Raw genomic sequence first — 21,869 nt, forward strand, 5'->3', positions numbered from 1 at the left:
TCAGCAAGCATTGCCTGGAAAAATGGAGGACCTGCTGAAACACCTGGTCCAGGAACAGGAGGCCAACAGGCTGTTGTTACAACAGATCCAGCAGGAGCAACGGCAGCAGATGCAACTTCTGGCAACCGCCAAACAGGAGGGCAGGACGAGCGCCCCAACCCCAGGTCGGGCTGATGCCACCGACGTCGAGAAGGCGGTAAGACGCGCATTACAGAAAATGACCCCTGAGGATGATGTTGAGGCCTTCCAGACGGTGTTTGAAAGGGTGGCTGAGGGGGAAAAACTTCAGCCAGAGCAGTGGGCAGAGGTACTGGCGCCATACCTGACGGGGGAGCCACAGAAGGCGTACTATGACTTGACTGTACAAGACGCCAAGGAGTATCCCAAACCAAAAGCGCAAATTCTTGCACTTTGGGGGGTGACAATGACTATCAGGGTACAGCGAGTTAACCACTCGGCCTATCACCGGGACAAACCGCTGTGCTCCTAAATGTTCGACCTGTTGCACCTGGTCAAGAAATGACTGCAGCCAGTCGTCTTCCCCTGCATAGAAGGTAAAGAAAGTGGTAATGGATAGGTTTGTGCATTCCCTGCCGAGACCCCTACAGACTTGGGTTGCCCAGGGGGATCCCTAGAATGCCGATGAACTGCTCGAGAGATACCAGGGGATGGAAGGCTCCTTGGGGAAGCAACCCGTTCCGTATTGGGGATTCCAGCAGGGGGCGGAGTCCCAAAAAGGGGTGGGGTGTCCAAGGTCAAAAGGTGCGGGGGAGGCAGTGCCCAAGGTCCCCACGGGTGATATTATTTGCTGGAAGTGCCATGGGCCAGGACATATACCTGCCCGATGTCCCCAGACCACCGAGCAGATGGACTGCAGCCTGGGATGCCGTAGTTCATACTATGCATATCCAGTTTGCAGTGTGAACTCTCCACCTAACAAGGGGCCACCAGCGTGTCCCGTGAAGGTGAACGGTCGAGCAGTAATGGCGCTGCTAGACTCCGGGAGCTTGTTGACTCTTGTACGGGCCACTTTTCCGCTCAACCTACTCCCGGGTAAAAAGGTTGGTGTTCGGTGCATACATGGAGATGCAAAAGACTACCCTATGGCCAGGGTGAACATTGAAACGGCGCATGGCACCGAGTCCAATGAAGTTGGCGTCATTCGGGACTTGTTGCATCGGATAATTATAGGCCGGGATTTCTGTCTGTTTTGGGATCTGTTGGGTAAGGGTTCTGAGATTGCCAGCAAGAGCAGGGAACTAATGAACCCCAATAAGGTATCGCCACCATTAGAGGCAGACGGGTTTCGTTTATGTGTCCTTGTTGGGGATGAAGAGGAAGGGTCCCCTGTATCTGACATTCCGGAGTTAGGGGTGGCCGGTGAGAATTTTGGGACTACCCAACATAGGGATCCAACGCTGAGGGAAGCCTTCAACAATGTCACCGTCATTAATGGGGTTGCACAAGAGCAGGGAGCAAACACAAGGTTTCCCTATTTTATGTTGAGTGGGGAATTGTTATACTGGGTCACGAAAATAAGGGAGGAGGTGGTAGAGCAGTTAATAGTACCACACCCCTATAGACAGAAAGTGTTGGACATGGCCCATTCACACATCTTGGAGGGACCCCAGGGGGTTGAAAAAACGCCGAAATGGGTTGTACAGAGGTTCTATTGGTCTGTGTGTCACCGGGAAATGGCAAACTATTGCAGGTCCTGCCCGACATGTCAGTTAACTGCCCCCCAGATCTCATTTTCGGAACCCCCTTGTGCCATTTTATTGAAGTGCCGTTTAAGAGAACTGCCATGGACTTGGTCGGTCCCTTAGTTAAATCAGCTCGGGGCCATCAGTATATACTAGTCATCCTGGACTATGCCACCCGCTATCCTGAAGCAATTCCCCTGAGAAATTCCACCACGAAGAGTATAGCCCGCGAGTTGGTCCATGTGTTTGCTCGGACGGGTTTGCCGAAGGAGATCCTGACCGACCAGGGGACACAGTTTATGAGCAAGGTGATGAGGGAATTGTGCAGAGTCCTGCAAATCTCCCAGTTGAGGACCTCAGTGTACCATCCCCAGTCAGATGACCTTGTTGAGAGGTTTAACAAGACACTGAAGAGCATGCTAAGAAAAGCCATAGAGAAAGATGTTAGAGACTGGGATTGTCTCTTACCGTATCTGCTGTTTTCTATCCATGAAGTTCCCCAGGCCTCCACGGGATTCTCGCCCTTCGAGATTCTGTATGGCCGACATCCACGAGGTCTCCTAGATATAGCCAAGGAAACCTGGGAAGTCGAAGTCATGCCCCACAGAAGCGTCATTGAGCATGTGGCGCTGATGCAGCAGAGGGTTACGAAAGTGATGCCTATTGTTAAAGAACTTCTCCGCCAGGCACAAGAGGCTCAGGCCAGGGTCTACAACCAGTCAGCAAGAGTGAGGCAGTTCAATATGGGAGACCGAGTTCTCATGCTAATTCCGACGGTCGAGAGCAAGTTCTTGGCCAAGTGGCAAGGGCCGTATGAGGAGGTGGAGAAGCTTGGAGATTTAAACTACAAGATCCACCAACCCGGAAGACGGAAGCCATACCAAGTTTACCATGTCAACCTCATCAAGCCGTGGCAAGATAGAGAGCCAGCGGTAACTCCGTGCTTTCTGGGCAACCTAGAAGGGGAGGTTGGAGCGGTTACCATAGCAAAGACACTATCGAAGGCCCAGAAACAGCAGTGCTGGGAGTTACTTCAGAAAAACAGGGACCTGTTTTCAGAGTTGCCGGGGTGCACGAAGGTTGTGGAGCACGAAGTTCTGACCGACCCACATGTGCGGGTGAACATGAAGCCTTATTGAATTCCTGAGGCCCATCGAGAAGTAATCTCCAAGGAGGTGCAGCGTATGTTGAAGCTCGGGGGTCACTGAGGAATCCAAGAGCGGCTGGTCGAGCCTGATTGTCCTGGTCCCAAAACCTGATGGTTTATGGAGGTTCTGCAACAATTACCGGAAGCTGAAAGAAGTCTCTAAGTTCGACGCTTATCCCATGACACACGTTGATGAACTCATCGAGAGACTTGGACCTGCCAGGTACATAACCACCTTGGATCTGACAAAGGGATATTGGCAGATCCCCATGGCACAGGAAGCCAAGGAAAAGACGGCATTTTCTACACCAGAGGGGTGCTTCCAGTATGTTCGGATGCAGTTTGACCTGCAGGAAGCTCCAGCAACCTTTCAGAAGGCTATGGATAGAATCCTTGCACCTCATTAGCTATACGCTACCGCGTACCTGGATGATATTGTCATCTTTACCCCGGACTGGGAGTCTCACCTGGAAAAGGTCCAAGCAGTGTTTGATGCTCTAAGGGAGGCAGGGTTTACAATAAACCCGAAGAAGTATGCCTTCGGTAAAGAAGAAGCCAAGTACCTCGGATATGTAGTGGGGCGTGGTGAGATCAAACCCCAAATCAATAAAGTGGAGGCAATTCAAACATGGCCGAGACCTCTCTTCAAAAAGTTAAATCCTTTCTGGGGATCGTGGGATATTGCAGGAGGTTTATCCCAAACTTTGCCATGATGGCTGCACCTCTAACTGACTTGCTTAAGGGGACGAAATCCGTAATGGTCAGATGGTCCGAAGAGGCGGAGTCAGCCTTCCAAGAAATGAAAGGGGCTCTATGTAAGCAACCCGTTCTGGTGGCCCCAAAATTAAAAAAAAAAAAGAGTTCATTATTCAGACAGACGCCTCAGATGTTGGGGTAGGTGCAGTCCTCTCCCAGGAGATACATGGGGAGGAGCATCCTGTCCTCTACCTGAGTAGGAAGTTATCTTCATGCGAAAAGAATTACTCAGTCGTAGAGAAGGAGTGTTTGGCCATAAAGTGGGCAGTGGATACGCTACGGTACAACCTGGTGGGACGTAAGTTTAGATTAATATCCGACCATGCCCCACTGAGATGCATGAGGGAAACAAAGGGTAAGAATGCTAAGGTCACCCGCTGGTTCTTAGCCCTGCAAGACTTCAGCTTCCAAATAGAGCATAGGGCCGGGAAGCTACATGGGAATACCGATGCTCTCTCAAGAATCCCTTGCCTGGTAGGTGAAAGTGCCAAGCGCCACGGCTTTAGGCAGAGGGGGAGGTATGTGGCATGGCTAAGGGTTGTATAATTGATGGGAGATATGTGTCTCAGAGATGGCTGGTCTCCGTAATATAAGGCTTAATAGATATTCCTATATTACTGTTTTGCAAGGACCTGTGGTAAGGTCACAGTCACATGACCAGTCAGCTGCTGGGTTCGTGGGTGTGGCTACACCCTTATAATGCAGCCTACTCCTGAACCAGGCAGCTGCAGGTGGGGAGGACTAAGGCTCCAGTGTGTATTGAAGCTCCAGGTCTGAGCCAGAGTTAACGGACATTTCTGTTTGCTTTTGCCTAAGCTAAAGGTTATTTTCTTTGTTACTTGCTGCCTGATGGGTTTATGATGTAATAAACCACATGAACTTTAAAGGAACCTGCCTCCTGATTGTCTCCAGCTGCAACTGAGCGAGTAGAGTCCCTACAATGTATTTTGGAATTATGGCCAAAAAAACCACCATGGTTACTTACCGGAAGCCGATTTTTCTGGAACCCATGACAGCACACCTGAGAGAGGGATCCGCCCCGCCAGGACAGGAACCTACTGAAATATAAGGGACGGTACCTCTCCACCGCTTCAGTTGGTTACAGCGCATGAGAGGACTTCCCGGTTAGTTACATATTTATCCAACACCACGTCACAAAATACACCCAACTATCGTGCACACCCATATGGTAAAAAAAGGGGGGGATATACGGGTGCTGTCACGGGTTCCGGAAAAAACGGTTACCGGTAAGTAACCATGGTGGTTATCCCTTCACCCATGACAGCACACCTGAGAGACTTTTGTAGACTTCGAGACACCTTAGGGAGGGCTCACCGCTTGCAGCACCTTTCTACCAAAGGTCAAGTCAGTAGAGGAGGATAGGTTCAACCTATAGTGCCTAAAGAAGGTGGATGGTGAGGCCCAGGTAGCAGCCTTACCGATTTGGTCAATTGATACCTTTTGCTTTCTCTGGCCAGGAGATCGCCACGGGTCTGGTGGAATGAGACTTGATGCCATCCGGAATCGGAGTACCACTAGCCGAGTATGCTATACTAATGGCCTCCCTAATCCACCTGGCAATGGTCCCTTTTGACACTCCATAACCCTTCCTGGCACCCCAAAAGGCTACAAATAGGAACTGGGACCTCCTCCACTGATTAGTCACAGACATATATTCTAACAGGGCCCTCTTAACATCCAAGTTGTGAAATTTCTGTTCAGCTGGATTTTTGGTATTTTCACAAAAAGAGGGAAGGACAATTTCCTGACTCCGATGGAAATCTGACACTACCTCGGGTAGATACGCCGGGTCTGTTTCTAATACGACACTATCCTGATATACCTGCTTATAAGGTGGATCTATAGAGAGGGCCTGCAGATCACTCACCCTACGGGCTGATGTAAGAACTACCAATATAACTGTTTTTAGGGTAAGATACTTTATAGGTAACTCCTGTAAGGGTTCAAATAGTTCCTTGTAACGGCTTCTAAAGACTAAGTTTAGATCCCACGGGGCGATTTTCGGCATCGGGATTGGTTGGGAACTATGGCAGGATTTTATAAATCTTGCTATCCATCTATTTGCTGTCAGGTTACAATTGTATAATGCACCTAATGCAGATACTTGAACCTTAAGGGTATTCACAGCCAATCCCTATTGCAACCCTGATTGTAGGAATTCTAATATGGGACCAATGGGGCTTTTGGTCTAATGGCTTCCCTAAAAATTGTAGGAATTTACTCCCATGTTCTGCCGTAGATTCTTGTAGTTGTAGGTCTCCTACTCTTTAGCAAGGTAGAAACTTGTCCAGGAGAATACCATCTGCTACTCAGAAGCGACCTCTCAAATTCCACGCTGCAAGATTGAATCCCTTTACCTGCGCATGGAATATTGGACCCTGACTGAGAAGGTCTGGGATGTCTGGCAGGATCCATGGATCTGAAATCGACATTATCCGCAACAGGAAAAAATAGGGTCTTTTAGGCCAGAACAATCAAAATCACTCTTGCTTGCTCCCTTCTGACTTTCCTCACTACTGTTGAAATCAAAATTACTGGAGGAAATGCGTAGGACATCTTGAAATCCCAAGGGATCTGTAGGGAGTCTACCGCAAATGGTCTTTCCCTTGGGTTTAACGAACAAAACCTTTCCACCTGTCTTTTGTTCTTGTTGGCAAAAAAGTCTATTTCCAGCTTTCCCCATAGGTGTACCATCTGCTGGAAAATTGTGTGGATTAAAGCCCATTCCCCTTTTTAGTTTGTTGCTGCTCAGGAAATCTGCCTGACATTTTCCGCCCTCTTTATGTGTAGTACCATGAGGGACAGAAGATGTTCTGCTGTAATAAAAATATCATTGGTCACTTCCATTAGGGAGACTGATCTTATCCCTCCCTGATGGTTGATGTATGCTACTGTGGCCCTGTTGTCAGACATAATGCCTACATTGTGGCGCCGTAGGAGGGGAATAAAGTGCTTTAGAGACTTTCTCACCGCCCAAAGATCTTTTAGGTTGGATGAGGAATCCTGCTCCTGAGGCACCCAGGACCCCTGGATTACCTGACCCCTTAGTTGCACCCCCCACCCTGAGGAGCTTGCGTCTGTGAGGTTGACGTCCCTTAATGCCCCTTCCCAAGGTATCCCCGATGTCAAGTTTGTCCTGTCCGACCACCATCTGAGGGAGTTCTTGACTTCTAAGGAAAGCTCCACCCTTCCTTCTAAACTCCCTCTTAGCCGTTTTTGTGCTGACAGAATCTCCCACTGCAGATGTCGGGTTTGGCATTGAGCCCACCTGACTGGCAGGATACAAGATGTCAGGGTTCCTAACAGGGACATGTCGTTTCTCAGAATCGTATAGGGCTGACCTATTGCTGCAGAGGTCATTCACTAGCTTCTCTATTTTGTCTACGGGCAGAAGACAGGCTTGCAATTCGGAGACCAGGATAAACCCTAACGCGGCTTGCCTCTTCAGGGGTTGTAACCTTGATTTTTGGGTATTTATCATCCACCCCAGTTCTTGTAGGGTGTCGATCACCTGTCTCTTTTGCACAGTACAATGGTCCTCCGAACCCCCCACTATCAGGAAGACGTCCAAATAGGGTACTATAACTGTGTTCTGGATTCGAAGGAAGGCTGTCATCTCCACTATAACCTTGGGTGAACACCCTCGGGGCTATTGACAGGCCAAAGGGAAGGGCTCTGAATTGGAAATGCCTGAGACTGCCCAGGGCCACCCTCAAATATTTTTGATAGCTTGGATGGATAGGAATGTGGTAGTAGGCATCCTTTAAATCGACTACCACCATAAAACAATTGTGATGTAGAAGTTTTATGGCTGTAGTCACTGACTCCATTTTGAAGGTCTGATTCTCCACCCGGCGATTGAGACCTTTTAGGTTTATAATTGTCCTGAATGAACAGTCTGGTTTTTTTTTTTAATTAGGAAGAGAGGTGAGTAGAACCCTCTCCCCTTTTGCTCATTCGGTACCTCTGACAAGACTTTTTTGTCTACCAGACTCAAGATCTCTGATTCTAGGGCCAATTGTTCCCGTATCCCTTTCCTGACAGGGGTTATTACAAATGTTGCCTTTGGCTGATAGAATTGTATTCTCAGGCCATCCTTTAGCATGTTTAGGATCCAAGTGTTGGAGGAGATGTTTTCCCAGGCCTGAGCAAAAAGCAAAAGCCTTCCTCCCACCGGGAATCTGGCGTCATTGCGGGGATTTTTTGGAAGAAGAGGCGGACCCGCCGAACATGAAGCCAGACTCATTTTTTCTCTTATCCTTCCATTTCCTTTTCTCTCCCGGAGGACGGCCCCTGCTGAATTTTCCTCTCCGAAAAGACGGTCTTCTCTGGTCCGCCAGGAATCTGGGAAATCCTTTTTTCTTGTCACTGGCTTTCTCTAGGATGTCATCCAGATTCTTACCAAACAGAAAACGGCCAGGGAGCAAAGCTAGACCTTAGACTGTAGATCCCCTGGGCAGCCTTTAAGCCATAAAGCGCGTCTTGCGGCATTTGATAGATAATCCAGCTGCTCTAGCTGTTAGACTCAGTGTGCAGATGTGTCTAGCAAGAATACCGCTGCCCCATGTAACAGATACATATCAGCTAAAATTTTCTCCCTCGGTACTTTAGAGGAGAGTTGTTCCTCAAGCTGTTCGAGTCAGATCATTAAGGAACGTGCCGTGCAAGTTCCAGCTTATTGCGGGCTTCAACCCCCCCGCTGCTGCTTCCGGTGTATGTCTCCGGTAGGAATCCGCTTTTTTATCCAACGGAACGCTGAGTACCCCCGAGTCTTCTAAGGGGAGCGCCGTCTTCTTAGAGGACCTGGACACCGCTGCATCAATCTTTGGGACCTTGCCCCATATTTCTGTATCCTTTTCTTCAAAAGGATACCTTCTTTTAGAGGAGGAGGGTAGGGCTCCTGACTTTTCCGGTTTCTTCCACTCTCTATTAATAAGTGCTTGTATTCTTTCATTAACTGGAAAGTTCGCTTTTTCCTTTCCTGAAGTCCCCCAAACCTTACGTCTTCTAGGGATCTGGTCATTTTCCTCCTCCTTCAGGCCCATCGTCATCCTGATGGCCTTAAGGAGACCGTCTGTGTCTTCTATCGGGAAGTATGGATTACCACCCGCATCACTATCAGAGGAGGAGGAAGACGGGGACTCGGGCTGTCCTAAGCCCTGAGACGAAGCAGAGGAAGAGTCTGAGTTAGATGAAAGGTTTTTCACTTTCTTCTTCCCTTTCTTTAATAGGGTTTTAAGGAAGCCCTCCACCTCTGACCTAAGGCTTGGTGTGAAATCAGGGGTCTCCTCTGCAATAGTTCTCTGAATGCAGTTGGGACTTAAGTCATTCGGCCAGTCTTTCGCTAGGGGACTTTTACACAGGGCACAGTCCCTGTTATTCTACTTTGACACAGACTTCCTAGGCCTTTCCTAAAGATTTAAACAAACAATAGGGGCCTAATAAACACCTAGCTAACATTCACGAAGATCACTCACCACCCGTTGATAACCAAGGGCACCGGACTCGGCGGCTGTGGAGAGAAACATAACGCGTCTTCTCTGTACACCGAGGAATCCCTAGAAATGTGGCTGGGACGACTCCTGCTTCTGGTACTTGACCGACTGTCACTCATGCAGCCCTGCTGTGGATGAACCGCAGGTTGTGCTGGAGGTAGCGGCGATAATGACTGCCGCTCTGACACTATTTTGCCGGCAGCCTGCTCCTCTGGTGTCCTCCTTTTTAAACTTCCCGCCTTGTTCTGGGTGAGGATCCACCCCTCCCCCCTGCAACTGCCGGCCGGATCGCTTTCATTTGTTCAAAAAAGCCGGCGTCACACAAGGCACCATCTTCCCGGCGCCTCCCTGACGTCAGCAGGCGCATGCCCCACAATCCATTGCGGCGCCTGTTACGTCAGTGGCACCCAAAAGTCACCCCCAGATGCTTCTCCACAGGGAGGCACGGCGGATATCATCCCAAGCACCGCGGAGAATGCCGCTCAAGGCCGCATGAACGCAAGGCCCCCGGGGAACCCTGCGGACTGCGCTTCCAGGACCCGATGGCCGGCGCTACAGGTATGTCACCGGCTCTTGCCGGGCCTGGGACCTTTTCCTTTGCATGACAGGCACCACCGCTGTCAGTATTGGATTCCCTTCCAGGACAGGAACCCAACTGAAGCGGGGGAGAGATACCGCCCCTTATATTTCAGTAGGTTCCTGTCCTGGAAGGGCAGATCCCTCTCTCAAGGTGTGCTGTCACGGGTGAGACATAACCAATAGACATAACATGTTCCCACATGCTTTCGGCAGACTGTTTTTCTTTGAAAGAAAAAGCTTCCATCTTTCCACCTTACTTCACAGGACAGATATATTAATAATATAGGGGGCTGTTTTTTTACATGCAGTTCACAACCAGAATTTGCTAGAAATTGCTGCATCTCCTTTATGTTGCTTAAGGCCTCTTACAATGCTCACAGACCAGTTTTCTTCTGGTCTCTTCATAAATTTTTGAGGACTGTCCAATTCTAGGGTAATGTCAGTCAAGTGAAAAATTTCAAGGGAATTTGTCAGCAGGTTTTTTCTACCTCATCTGAGAGCAGTATAATATAGGCAAAGAGACCCTGAATCCAACAATGGGTCACTTAGTCTCCTGGGTTCAGTGGTTCTGACACAATATGAGCTTTTAGATACAAGATGCAGTAGAGCAGAGGAAGGTAACCCCACCCACACCAGGCTCTCTACGTACATTGTCTATAGAAAGTGAGCTGCTTATCAAAGGAGGGGGTGGCGTAGGACAAGTGCCATCATGCCAGCTTGTCACAGCAATAATGATCACCAAGTAAAACCTACCACGTAAGTAAAAAACAGAACACAGCTTGACATGTGACACACTGTTGAAGTCTGTGTTTTAACCAAAACTTTATGCTGCCCTCACATTACATAGCAAAAGCCTGCTGACATTCTCTTTAAGCCATTTCTTGATGGTTGCCTTCACAGTGTTCTAAAGAATAGGAAATATTTTCGTACCTTTCTCCTGGTAGCTTACAACACAGCAATCATTGTTGAAAATAGTTTAAGGACCATGACTTTTGCTTTACAATGCAACTAAGAAAAAAATCAGGAAAATCCCACTAGAACATTTATGTGGGGTTAATCAGTCACTTTAAATTATGGCAGCTGTCTACTGACTAATATTTAACACAAGTTTAACCCCTTAATGACCGCCAATATGTCTTTTTACTGACCTGAGATATAAGAGAATAGTATCTCCATACAGGTGACAATCCAGCAGCTGTCGGTTGTACACCATATCTATTAACTTGCTGCATCAGTGTTGGCACCGTCCATAACTGTTTAACCCCTTAGATGCTGCTGTCATTAATGACTACATCATTTACATGGTTAACAGAGTGTGGGGGCTTCCTCTATATCCCCATCAGCACCCTGAGATCATGACTGTGTGGTCCTGATGTTTGCCATAGCAGTTCATGGCCAAATAGTGGCCTTAGAGTCTGCCAGCTATAGCGGCCTGTTCAGAAGTTGGTGACATTTAGGTGGTAAAAATACACTTTTATTCCTTCCTGCTATACCACTTTGCTTTAATTCCTCAAAATCACCTGAAGGGTTAATAAACTACCTGACAGCAGTTTTCAATATTTCGAGGGGTGCCATTTTTTTAAAATGGTATCACTTTTAGGGGATTTCCAACATATAGGACCCACAAAGTCGCTTCAAACCTGGATAGGTCCCTAAAAAATTAAATTTTGTAAATTTCCTTGCAAAAATGAAAAATTACTGCTACATTTTGAAACTTCCTAAAATGCTAACAAAACAAAGCAATATCTGGATTAAAGGATAATCAAAGTTTGAAAATTGCACATTTCTTTTAATTTGTCAAATTTCTGATATTTTTTATAAATACAAAACACATCGACCTAAATTTACCATTGTCATAAATTCTAATGTGCCACGAAAAAAAACAAAATCACTGGGAATTTTTGAAGTGTTCCAGTGTTATTACCACATAAAGTGACACTGGTCAGATTTTAAGAAAAAAATTGGCCCAGTCACTAAGGGGTTAAACACAACATCCCCAATAATAAGAGGGTGTTTACACTTATGCAACCACATTATTTTAGTTTTGTTGGAATGCTATGTCCCTGGACCCATGCCCTGTAAACGCTACTCGCAGAGATTGACAATGGCATTTAAAGCACAACTCCAATTTTTTTTTTATTGCACCACTGGAGTGGCGCTTTAAATGTAATTCCCCTGCCCGCTGTCTCATACTCACCTTCATCCTTTTCCAGCAACGCTGGTGTCGGTCTCCAGTGAAAAGTAACCTGCTGGCAGCCTCGTTCTGGCTCTCATAGACTTGCAATGAGCTACTGAGACGTAGCTTCTGACTTGTAGCCAGACAGAAGTTACAGTCACAGTATGGCGCCACGGAATCAGAGTGGAGTCTGTAAATGGTGTAGCTGCCAAAAGGCGAGTATAAGAATGGGGGCAGGGGAATTACATTTAAAGTGCCACTCCAGCAATGAAAAAAAACAAAGCAGCACAAAACTGCTGGAGTGGTGCTTTAAAGGCATAAGAGCAGCAGACAACGCTCAGCTCGACGGTGCTAAAAGCAAATGCTGACACAGCAAGTGGTCTGGTGAGTACGATGCAGGATCAGCCCCTGAGCAAGCATCATACACGGGGACCAGACGTTCGATGTACTGATATGAATAATGTAAGTAAGGGGATAAAGCTGTAGACTATAAACTTACATCAGTGGGCAAACAGCAGAAGTGTGCCAGGTGAACATATACTGACAGTCAGCAGTTTCATGTATGAACTCTGGTTTTCCTTCCCCATTGGATGGGCTGCAACGTAAGAATATGGAGGAAGTTGCATTTTTTGTTTTGTCTTTACCACATTGTGAGTTTGAAGTAAAAACAACATCCAAATCATCATCTGTAAAGAAAAAAAAATTATAAAAATAGTATGAAAAGAGAAATCTTTTTTTTTTCCAAGACAGATACATACTTAAATGGGCTTCTGGATATTAAAAACTTTATTGGGAAGAAGAAATTAAAGGGAAGTTGTTAACACAATCATACAGTCCGATCTGCAGGCACCATGTTATAGAAGAGTAGGGTGAGCGGAGCAGACTGATACACAGCTTTGTGAGAATACATTCAGTATAACCTGTGTATTATTCATTTAATTCTGCACTTTCTAGGATTTTTGGTCCAGGGGGTGGTCCCATCCATGGACACCCATGGGCGGTCCCAGGTGTCAGTCCACCCAGTGGGTGGACTGACACCTATCTCTGTATGCACTTTATACAAAGAAAGCTGTCAGTCACTGATAGGACCACGCACTGGACCAAAATCCCAGAAAGAGGAGAGGATTAAATGATTACAACTCAGGTTATAATGAATACAAAACTACATATCATTCTCTCAGCACCTCCTGCTCTACATTATGGTGCCTGATGGTAGGATATCATTTTCATGGTGACAGGTTCCCTTTAAGCTGACAGAAGGAAATACGAATAATATACAGGAAAAAAAAAAAACACACAAAAAAACACATTACTCATACGATAAATTACTCTTTGCTTCAGCGCTTTTACTAAAATGGTGGCTTGTTGTACGCCTATGATATATACATAGCCAAACACTGGATATGCGGCATATCACTTGTGCAGGAAAATCTACAAAGACCGGACAGGATCGACGGAGCATCGATGGATTTATAGGCTGTAATAGTTTTGTTTCGTTTCATTCTCTCACATTTACACGTGTTCATTTCTTTTTGCTTTTTTTTTTGTTCTTTTAATTCTGGATAACCTCTTTCATATTTTTTTTTGTAACATTTATAAAGCCTATTTACACAAAGACTTTTGAAGAAGCATCAATGGACCAGTATGTATATGTGTGTTTGGACTTAAATGAGCGCAGCAGCTCTACAGTTTGGTATAGAACAGAAGTGGGCAGTTAATTTTCCCGAGGGGCCACGTAAGAGATCATGACTGTTGTGGAGGGCCGAACCAATAGGCTGAAATTAATTCTGCTCAATATTAATATTAACAAATTAATTATAATTATATTAATATTTACTGTATCACTTAATATTGAGTAGAAGTATGCTGACATCCAACTAATATACCATTTGAGCCTGCACACAGCTCATTCTATATTCTGTAAGAGCCCACACACAGCCTCTTATACACAGTAAAAGTCCCCACATAGCCTCCCCATGTCTAGCACATGACCCTGCATGAGAGCCCCATACAGCCTCCCCGTGTCCAGCAAAAGAGCCCCATACAGCCTCCCCATGTTCAGCATGAGAACCCACATAGCCTCCCCATGAGAGCCCCATACAGCCTCCCCGCGTCCATCAGGAGAACCCCATACAGCCTTCCCCATGTTCAGCATGAGAACCCACATAGCCTCCCCATGTTCAGCATGAGAACCCACATAGCCTCCCCATGAGAGCCCCACAGCCTCCCCATGTCCAGCATGAGGGCCCCATACAGCCTCCCCATGAGTGCCCCACAGCCTCCCCATGTCCAGCATGAGAGCCCCATACAGCCTCCCCATGTTCAGCATGAGAACCCACATAGCCTCCCCATGTTCAGCATGAGAACCCACATAGCCTCCCCATGAGAGCCCCACAGCCTCCCCATGTCCAGCATGAGGGCCCCATACAGCCTCCCCATGAGAGCCCCACAGCCTCCCTGTGTCCAGCATGAGAGCCCCATACAGCCTCCCCATGTTCAGCATGATAACCCACATAGCCTCCCCATGAGAGCCCCATACAGCCTCCCCGTGTCCAGCATGAGAGCCCCATACAGCCTCCCCGTGTCCATCAGGAGAGCCCCATACAGCCTCCCCATGTTCAGCATGAGAACCCACATAGCCTCCCCATGACAGCCCCACAGCCTCCCCATGCCCAGCATAAGGGCCCCATACAGCCTCCCCATGACAGCCTCCCTATGTCCAGCAATGGGAGCCCCCATACAGCCTCCCTATGTCCAGCATGAGGGCCCCATACAGCCTCCCCATGTCCAGCATGAGACACCACATAGCCTCCCCATAAGAGCCCCACAGCCTCCCCATGTCCAGCATGAGAGCCCCACCTAGCCTCATCATGTCCAGCATGAGGACCCCATTGCCTTTTCTCATCCAGCACGAGACCTCATAGACTTCCAATTTCCGGTAAAACACCCCATACATATGAAGAAAAAAAACAAAACACCACATACCTAGTTCCGCTCCCAACCAGCGCTCTGCCAGTGCCTTTGCTCTCTCAGATACACTGACGCGATAAAATTATTTCATCACGTCAGCTGTCTCACACGCTGATTGGTGGAAGAAAAGGTAAGCGGCCCCTTCTCCACCAATACATTCTACACTGCCTGCATCGCGAGGATGCAGATACCAGTTACAGTGGGCGGCAGCAGACAGGCTGGGGATGGCAAGGTGCAGCCCATAGGCCTCTGTTTTCAGGGGGCCGGACAGGAACAGCCAAAGGGCCGAATGTGGCCTTCATTTTGCCCAGGTCTGGTCTAGAAAGACGCAGCATTACAGGAACAACAGCTTTCTCCATTTTGCACAGAAATCACAACAGATCAGGCAGAAGATTTAAAAAGTAACAATCTTTCTAATTTATATTTCATAAATCAACAGGACGCATAAAAATAAGAAACCTTGTAATATATCTTATCCGAGAAATCTGATTCTTAATTCTCCTGGACAGCTCTTTCGCTCTCAAATCATGGCTAAAATTTGTCAAATTTGTATTCAGTGAAGATACATTTTTCCACTACTGAAATGTTAATAACGGATGTGCTCAAAGTTCTATGAAAGGGAGGAAAAGTGGGAAGGAGCTACAGGCAGACAAACATTCTTCTGCAAGTTATCTTGAAACATCAGTTACAGTTCTCCATAGAACTTTATAAGCACCAAATGTCATCTCCCATCTCAATAATGGGTAGATCTGTTTACAGTGAACAAGTCTATCGATTTATGAAAAAAAATAAATAAAACAATGGTTATTATTCAAATAGTTCTTCTGCCTTCTCCATGCAGTCGAAGTTCTAGAGACCCACATTTTTTAGTATTTTGTCTATGGACAATGGTTGAAGTGTAACTGTCATTCCAGGAGAACTTGCAGCAGATCATCTGTGCCGGTCTCTAGCTCCTCCCATACAGATTTTACCCGTGACTTGAGATTGTGATATTGAACCATCAGTCCAGGAGAAGAAAGAAGCAGATTTCTCTAATAAGATATATTACAAAGTTTCCTATTTTAATAAGCACTTTTGATTTATGGAAATAAAATAAAAAGACAGTTAACTCTTTAAAGGGAATCTGTCACCCCTTTTTTGAGATATCATATAATGTTATCATTCAATTGTGTGTCACATAAGGATTCTCTTAGTACTTTTGCTTCCTCCTGACCCCGCACCTTTCATGCATAAATATACCTTTCTTATATCGGTTCAGATGTATGTAAACTGCTGCTGTCCGATCCACTGGGCGTGGCTTATTCAACTGCTCCCCCCCTCCCTGTCTTGCTCTACACAGGAAGAAATGCGTAGAGCAAGACAGGGAGGTGGGGAGCAGTTGAATAAGCCCCGCCCAGCGGCAGTTTACATACATATGAACCGATATAAAAAAGGTATTTATGCATGAAAGGTGCGGGGTCAGGAGGAAGCAAAAGTACTAAGAGAATCCTTATGTGACACACAATTTAATGATATAATTATATGATATCTCAAAAAAGGGGTGACAGATTCCCTTTAAGGCGTAAAAACTACAGTCTACAGTATCTTTGAGCTTAGCGGTTCTGCTGGTGTAGATGTCACCAGCTGCTGGACTCTGATCGGCTGCAGCAATGCAGATATGACGTGATTGCTGAAGCCTATATACAATATTCGAAACTGCAGTAAAGAGTGCTGAACACATGGAGGACCAGCTGATTATTTTCATGATGACAAACACAAATTTATACAAAAGGTTGAAATGGGAAAACGTCTTTAAGTCCTACTTTAGATGGATATTCCAATCACTAAGAACCTATCCCAATATATATTAGGTGTAATATTAGCAAATATCCCCAGTTCGAAATTTATTATAGTTCTCCTCATTAGTTAGGTCACTAACCTCATTTGCAGGGCATTGCAAAAGCTTATGTATCAATGGTACTGACCATTCATATAGTTACACTTACTTAGTTGCTAGTGGTTGTAACATGGATACCTATGTTACTGCAATGTTTGCACGAGGCAAGCGACAGCGAATCTGGAGAACTATACTACATTTCTAATTTGATATTATTATTATTCTAGCTATGTACTGGGATCGGATCTTGGGGATGGGAATACCCCTTTAAAGCGTTCGCTTTTTTTTTTTTTTTAGAAAGTGTTTAGATTCCTAATTTTGCTCTTGTAAGATGGATGGAAACATTTCCTCACCATCAAGATAAAACTTTACATCACTGGTGGAGCCAACAGCTCGAGTGAAATCCTGGTTAACCTTTACTTGGCATATGGCGGCCTTGTGACACTTCTTATAGGTGGAGTTCTCTATTCCAGAAAGCTGGACTTGGTACACATACTGATCCTCGCTCCTTATATCACCATAAGCTGTGTACGACCTGTTGGGGAAAAAAAAGCTGATTATTATACATGTAGGACTATTGGAGGTGTTTTATGCTTATTATACACCGTCTAACGTCATGACATGCTATGTAATACAGTGGAAAGGCAGACATCAGTGTTACAGGTAGACTGAAGACACCACGTTTCTAATGTGATTTAGCTTTTTTTCTGACCAAGTTTGCCCTTGTCAGTGCAGGGGTTACTAGATACAACAGGTTACAGAATTTGTCATAAAAGCAATTTTCCTACAAACACAAATGTCATTGATGCATGAACCGCTGCTGTGGCTTCGATTTCATATTATTTGCACTCAACATGAACGTCTATTAGATCATATGGACCTGATCAGGATGACGTTTCGGGTGTGGAGGGCACTAGAGAGCCTCAATAGATAAAGTCTATGGCAAACTGTCAAATTCTAGGTTGCTGGCAATAAAATGATTATTGGTGGCAGGCATATTCCCTGGCAATGTTCCCACATCCGCTATCTATTATATCCCTCAGTCTAGAATAGCTGATAGGGGGAGACAACAGAACACCCTCCACAGTGATGGAAACTTGGATAGAATACTTTAGATTGATTGACCCTTTAAAAAAACTAAATTACATGACTCAATTAACTACATTGTGACAGCAATGACAACCCTTAACAGGATAAACTCCCATGCTACACTTACTTTTTGTAGATGCTGGTTAAATTGATCTTTACATCATTTTCTACATTTATTATTCCATTTGTCATAGTAACTTCCTTAGGAGTAATAGCACATGCCGCTCGCGTCTCCCACTTTATGTAATAGCGACAAGACTGTGGATCAAACCTGGGAGAAATGACAGACAAGATACTGGTAACAGCCAGTTAATAAAACAATATTATATATACTGTATACATTCAGATGCTGGATGAAAAGATGATGTACAATGTAGGTGTTAAAATCTGAAAGCCAAATGAGATCTTCGGCGAAACTGTGATACTGCCCTATAAATAATATGTCCCTTACCAATCCTTTCTCCACAGCATGCCATCTCCTGGGTCAATGTGTCATATATGATATTACAGTTAATAAGGCCATGATTGCACAGTAAGCTACTGAATGAGTGAGAGAAAAATACCGAACTCATGATGGCATGAATTTACCTTTTCTGATAAACTTAACAACAATTTTGCCTTATTCTCACTTTCATCAACAAAGCCATGCACATTAGTTTGAGTAACATTACTTAAAAGGTAATGTGCCATCAGAAAATGGCCTACTGTTTAAAGAAATGTGTTTTTTAAACATTTTTGCCATTTTTTAAAGAAATGTGTTTTTAAACATTTTGCCATTTTTCTAAACATAATATATATGTCACAATCTGTAGTTAAAAAGACCACTTTGGCTTTTTTTACACAAACTTGATATTGTTTAAGGAAACAACATATGTGTGTAGCCACAATAGACTGGCCTGGACCCTATGTTTGTATTAAAGTGACGAATGAGTTGCGCAAAGATTATTCTTCAGGGATGGTCAGCTGTGAAATCCCGTATTGTGATTGGTGGATCCTGTGTTATCAGCTGAGTATAAAGCTCTAACCTGTCTGTTGTGAGTTCATTTTCCGGTCCACCAGTTGTGAGTTCTCCTTCCAGGCTTCCTCTGGAGGTAGTGAGGCTGATTTAATCAGTAGACATCTGCCACCTGATAATGAGGATGACGATTGGACCTCAGGAATCTCAGACTGGATTTAAGACAGCCGACGCCCTAGTCTGGTGCTGGTGATTCCTTCTGGCTTGTCAGGTCTTGGTTTTTCAGCTCTGTTCCAGTCATCTAAAGCTAAGTTTTTCTACGAATGTTCACACTTGATTTTGCTGGTCTATTCAGTTTTTGTGTGGTCAGCCAGCCCCGGCTGGGGCTGCGCTGAATTTCCACTCTTATTTATCTGTATTTGCCAATTTGCTTTTTTGTCCCTTATTAGATTGGCCTCTTTTTGCTCTGTCAGAATATTTCATAATGCTGATATAGTGGGAGAAGTCTAGTGACTTCAGGGTTAATTTTGCTATCAGAAGTGTTGGACATTATTTTTGCAGGGTTTTTGGCAGATTGCAGACAGTGTCTTTCCTTTCCTATCCTTTCTAGTTAGTTTGGGCCCCATCATTTGCTCAGCCTATTTTCCTGCCTGTGTTTGTGCTTTCATCTTGTTTCACCGTCAATACATGTGAGGGGGCTGTCTTTCCTTTGGGGTCTGCTCTGGGGCAGTTAGTTTTCCCCTTTTCTTGCTTCAGGCTTATTTAGTTCTCTGGCTGTGACGAAGCGTCTAGGACCATCGTAGGTACGCTCCACGGCTGCTGCTAGTTGTGTGGTTAGGATCAGGGATCTGCAATCTGAATAGTTACCAACCTCTCTGGTTTTCTGTGACTTAGCTTGATTAGTCTTTTTCTCCTCGGTCACCCATTCATAACACCTGTAATTGTAATACTGCCTGTGATAATATGGAGACTTCCTGTTCTTTCAAGATAAATTTACAGCAAGTATGTGTCTAAAAAAAACCATTTGCCAGTGTAAGAATTGCTGGATTGCCAATTTTTTGTATTTTTAAGAAAGATCGTAATATGATGAAAAATCATTGCCTTTTTTAGTACAATGTAAGTATGGCAAAAACCTGATTTTAACACATAGGTAACTTTTTGATGACATTCTCCCTTTAAATGGAGTGCAACACATTTGAAAGTCATAACCTATCCACAGTACAGGTGATAATCTGTTGATCGCTCGTGGGTCCCACTTGTGTAGATTTTGGCAGCCACATGTAGACTATCGTCAATCCGTTCTACAGAGGTGATTCAAGAGGTCGGATCAACCATGGATGTGTGACAACTTTCTAACTGGTGGAAACCCTTTATACATCTATTGTATTTCTACTTATCCAAGAGAGCCCAGCTCTTATGTATCAGCCAGACAGCCTAGATGAGAGTTATATAGGAGCGACTGCTTGTGGCCTAACAATGAGCAGGACAGAAGGGCTGGTTCTATGGACAAAGGTCTCAGATCTTAGAGCTATTGCTTATATAGAGAAATTATGCAATGTAACACTTACTTTTCCAATACAGGCTTGGCTGTTATACTGTTACATATCAGATTTATAGTAGTCGAGAATCTTTGCTCCTTTCCACAAGTGCCTCCATTTGAATAGGTCACTGAAATGATTTTATCTGGTGGATACACAGAATGTTTATAGATGTTACTGATGAGCATTACATTCACCGACTCGAAAACAGCCAGCTCATCTTATAGCCAACTCACAAACTTGGGTAACAATTTACATAATAGTCATGTTTATAAGCCATTAAGAAGTCCTTGTGGTCTGTTCACAATGGCATCATATAAAGAGTCTTGATCTTATATTTACAGGATCCATGAGATCCGGTTAATAGAGTGCGAAACGATTAGGACATCATGGATATTGGATGGGGCAATGTTGTCTTTCCTGAATCTATCAATGTGCCAGGATCTTATGGTAATTTATTTATGTCCAAGAAACGGCAAAAACACATTGCTACAGTGACCTCCAAAATTAACACCTGAAGACCAAACTTCGTCACAGCGTATAATCTAAAGCCCCCATCACACATAGCGATCTCGCTAGCGAGATCGCTGCTGAGTTACAAGTTTTGTGACGCAACAGCGATCTCACCAGCGAGATCGCTGTGTGTGACAGCTATCAGCGACGGGCCCCCCTGCCGGGTATCGCTGATCGCTGTGGAAACCTCTGGACATTTTTGGGGTCGCTGGTCTCCCGCTGGCCAGCACGCATCGTTGCATGTGACAGGCGGGAGACCAGCGACCAGTAGCTGGTAACTAGGGTAAACGCAAGGTTTCTAAGGGGCGCGCAGCGCCTAGAAACCCGATGTGTACCTTAGTAACCAGAGCGCTGATGCAGGGAGCTGGTAACCAAGGTACACATCGGGTTTCTAAGTGATGCACGCCCCTTAGAAACCCGATGTGTACCTTAGTTACCCCAGCTCCCTAAAGTACACAGCGACGCCGCGCACTCGGCGTCGCTGGTGCTGATCGCTGGTGAAGCTGTCTGTTTGACAGCTCTCCAGCGATCATGTAGCGTCTCACCAGCGATCCTGACACGTTGATATCGTTGTCGGGATCGCTGGTGAGTCGCGATGTGTGACGGGGCCCTAACACTAAATTCACTATATTTTCTGATAATTATTTGTGCAAATAAATAAATTTAAAAACAAAACCTCTGGCATTACCAATAATTAAGTATATATAGTTCACGGGCTAAAGAATCTGATTGCGGCTCATACAATTAGCACAGGCATAGATGAATAAAGTCATTAGCTGCGGCAGTCACAGCCTGTACTACTGGCATCATGCCCCCTGTAGCCAAGTACTGGGCCATTAATGGCTATAGCCAAATATTGGATGCAGCCGCCATGTTCTCAGTCATTGCAAACTCTGACTGGGAGGAAGGTCAGAGCATAGATTACTGGGCCAAAGAAAAGGTGAACATTGCTTGTGTCTCCACACTAATTGCAACTCCTTTAATCTGGCCAAGTTTTCTTTTTTTACTTTACTTACTCTTCACGGTCTTCCAAAAGAGTTGAAATGGAGAA

The 21,869-nt window shown here is 45.3% G+C and overlaps 1 protein-coding gene across 1 annotated transcript in view; it reads right to left on the reverse strand.

Moving 5' to 3' along the window:
- The window catches only part of IGF2R (insulin like growth factor 2 receptor), a 298,648-nt gene that overhangs the window by 23,475 nt on the left and 253,304 nt on the right, over positions 1-21,869 (reverse strand). Inside the window, exons 42-45 of the mRNA XM_073557714.1 lie at positions 20,336-20,450; positions 17,940-18,083; positions 17,077-17,258; positions 12,377-12,563 (exon numbers count right to left, since the gene is read on the reverse strand). Of these exons, the coding sequence (XP_073413815.1) occupies positions 12,377-12,563; positions 17,077-17,258; positions 17,940-18,083; positions 20,336-20,450 (628 nt within the window). The remainder of the gene's footprint in view (positions 1-12,376; positions 12,564-17,076; positions 17,259-17,939; positions 18,084-20,335; positions 20,451-21,869) is intronic.

Source organism: Dendrobates tinctorius, unplaced genomic scaffold (assembly GCF_039654945.1).
Source record: "Dendrobates tinctorius isolate UK_male_01 unplaced genomic scaffold, ASM3965494v1 ptg000250l, whole genome shotgun sequence".
Lineage (NCBI taxonomy): Eukaryota > Metazoa > Chordata > Amphibia > Anura > Dendrobatidae > Dendrobates > Dendrobates tinctorius.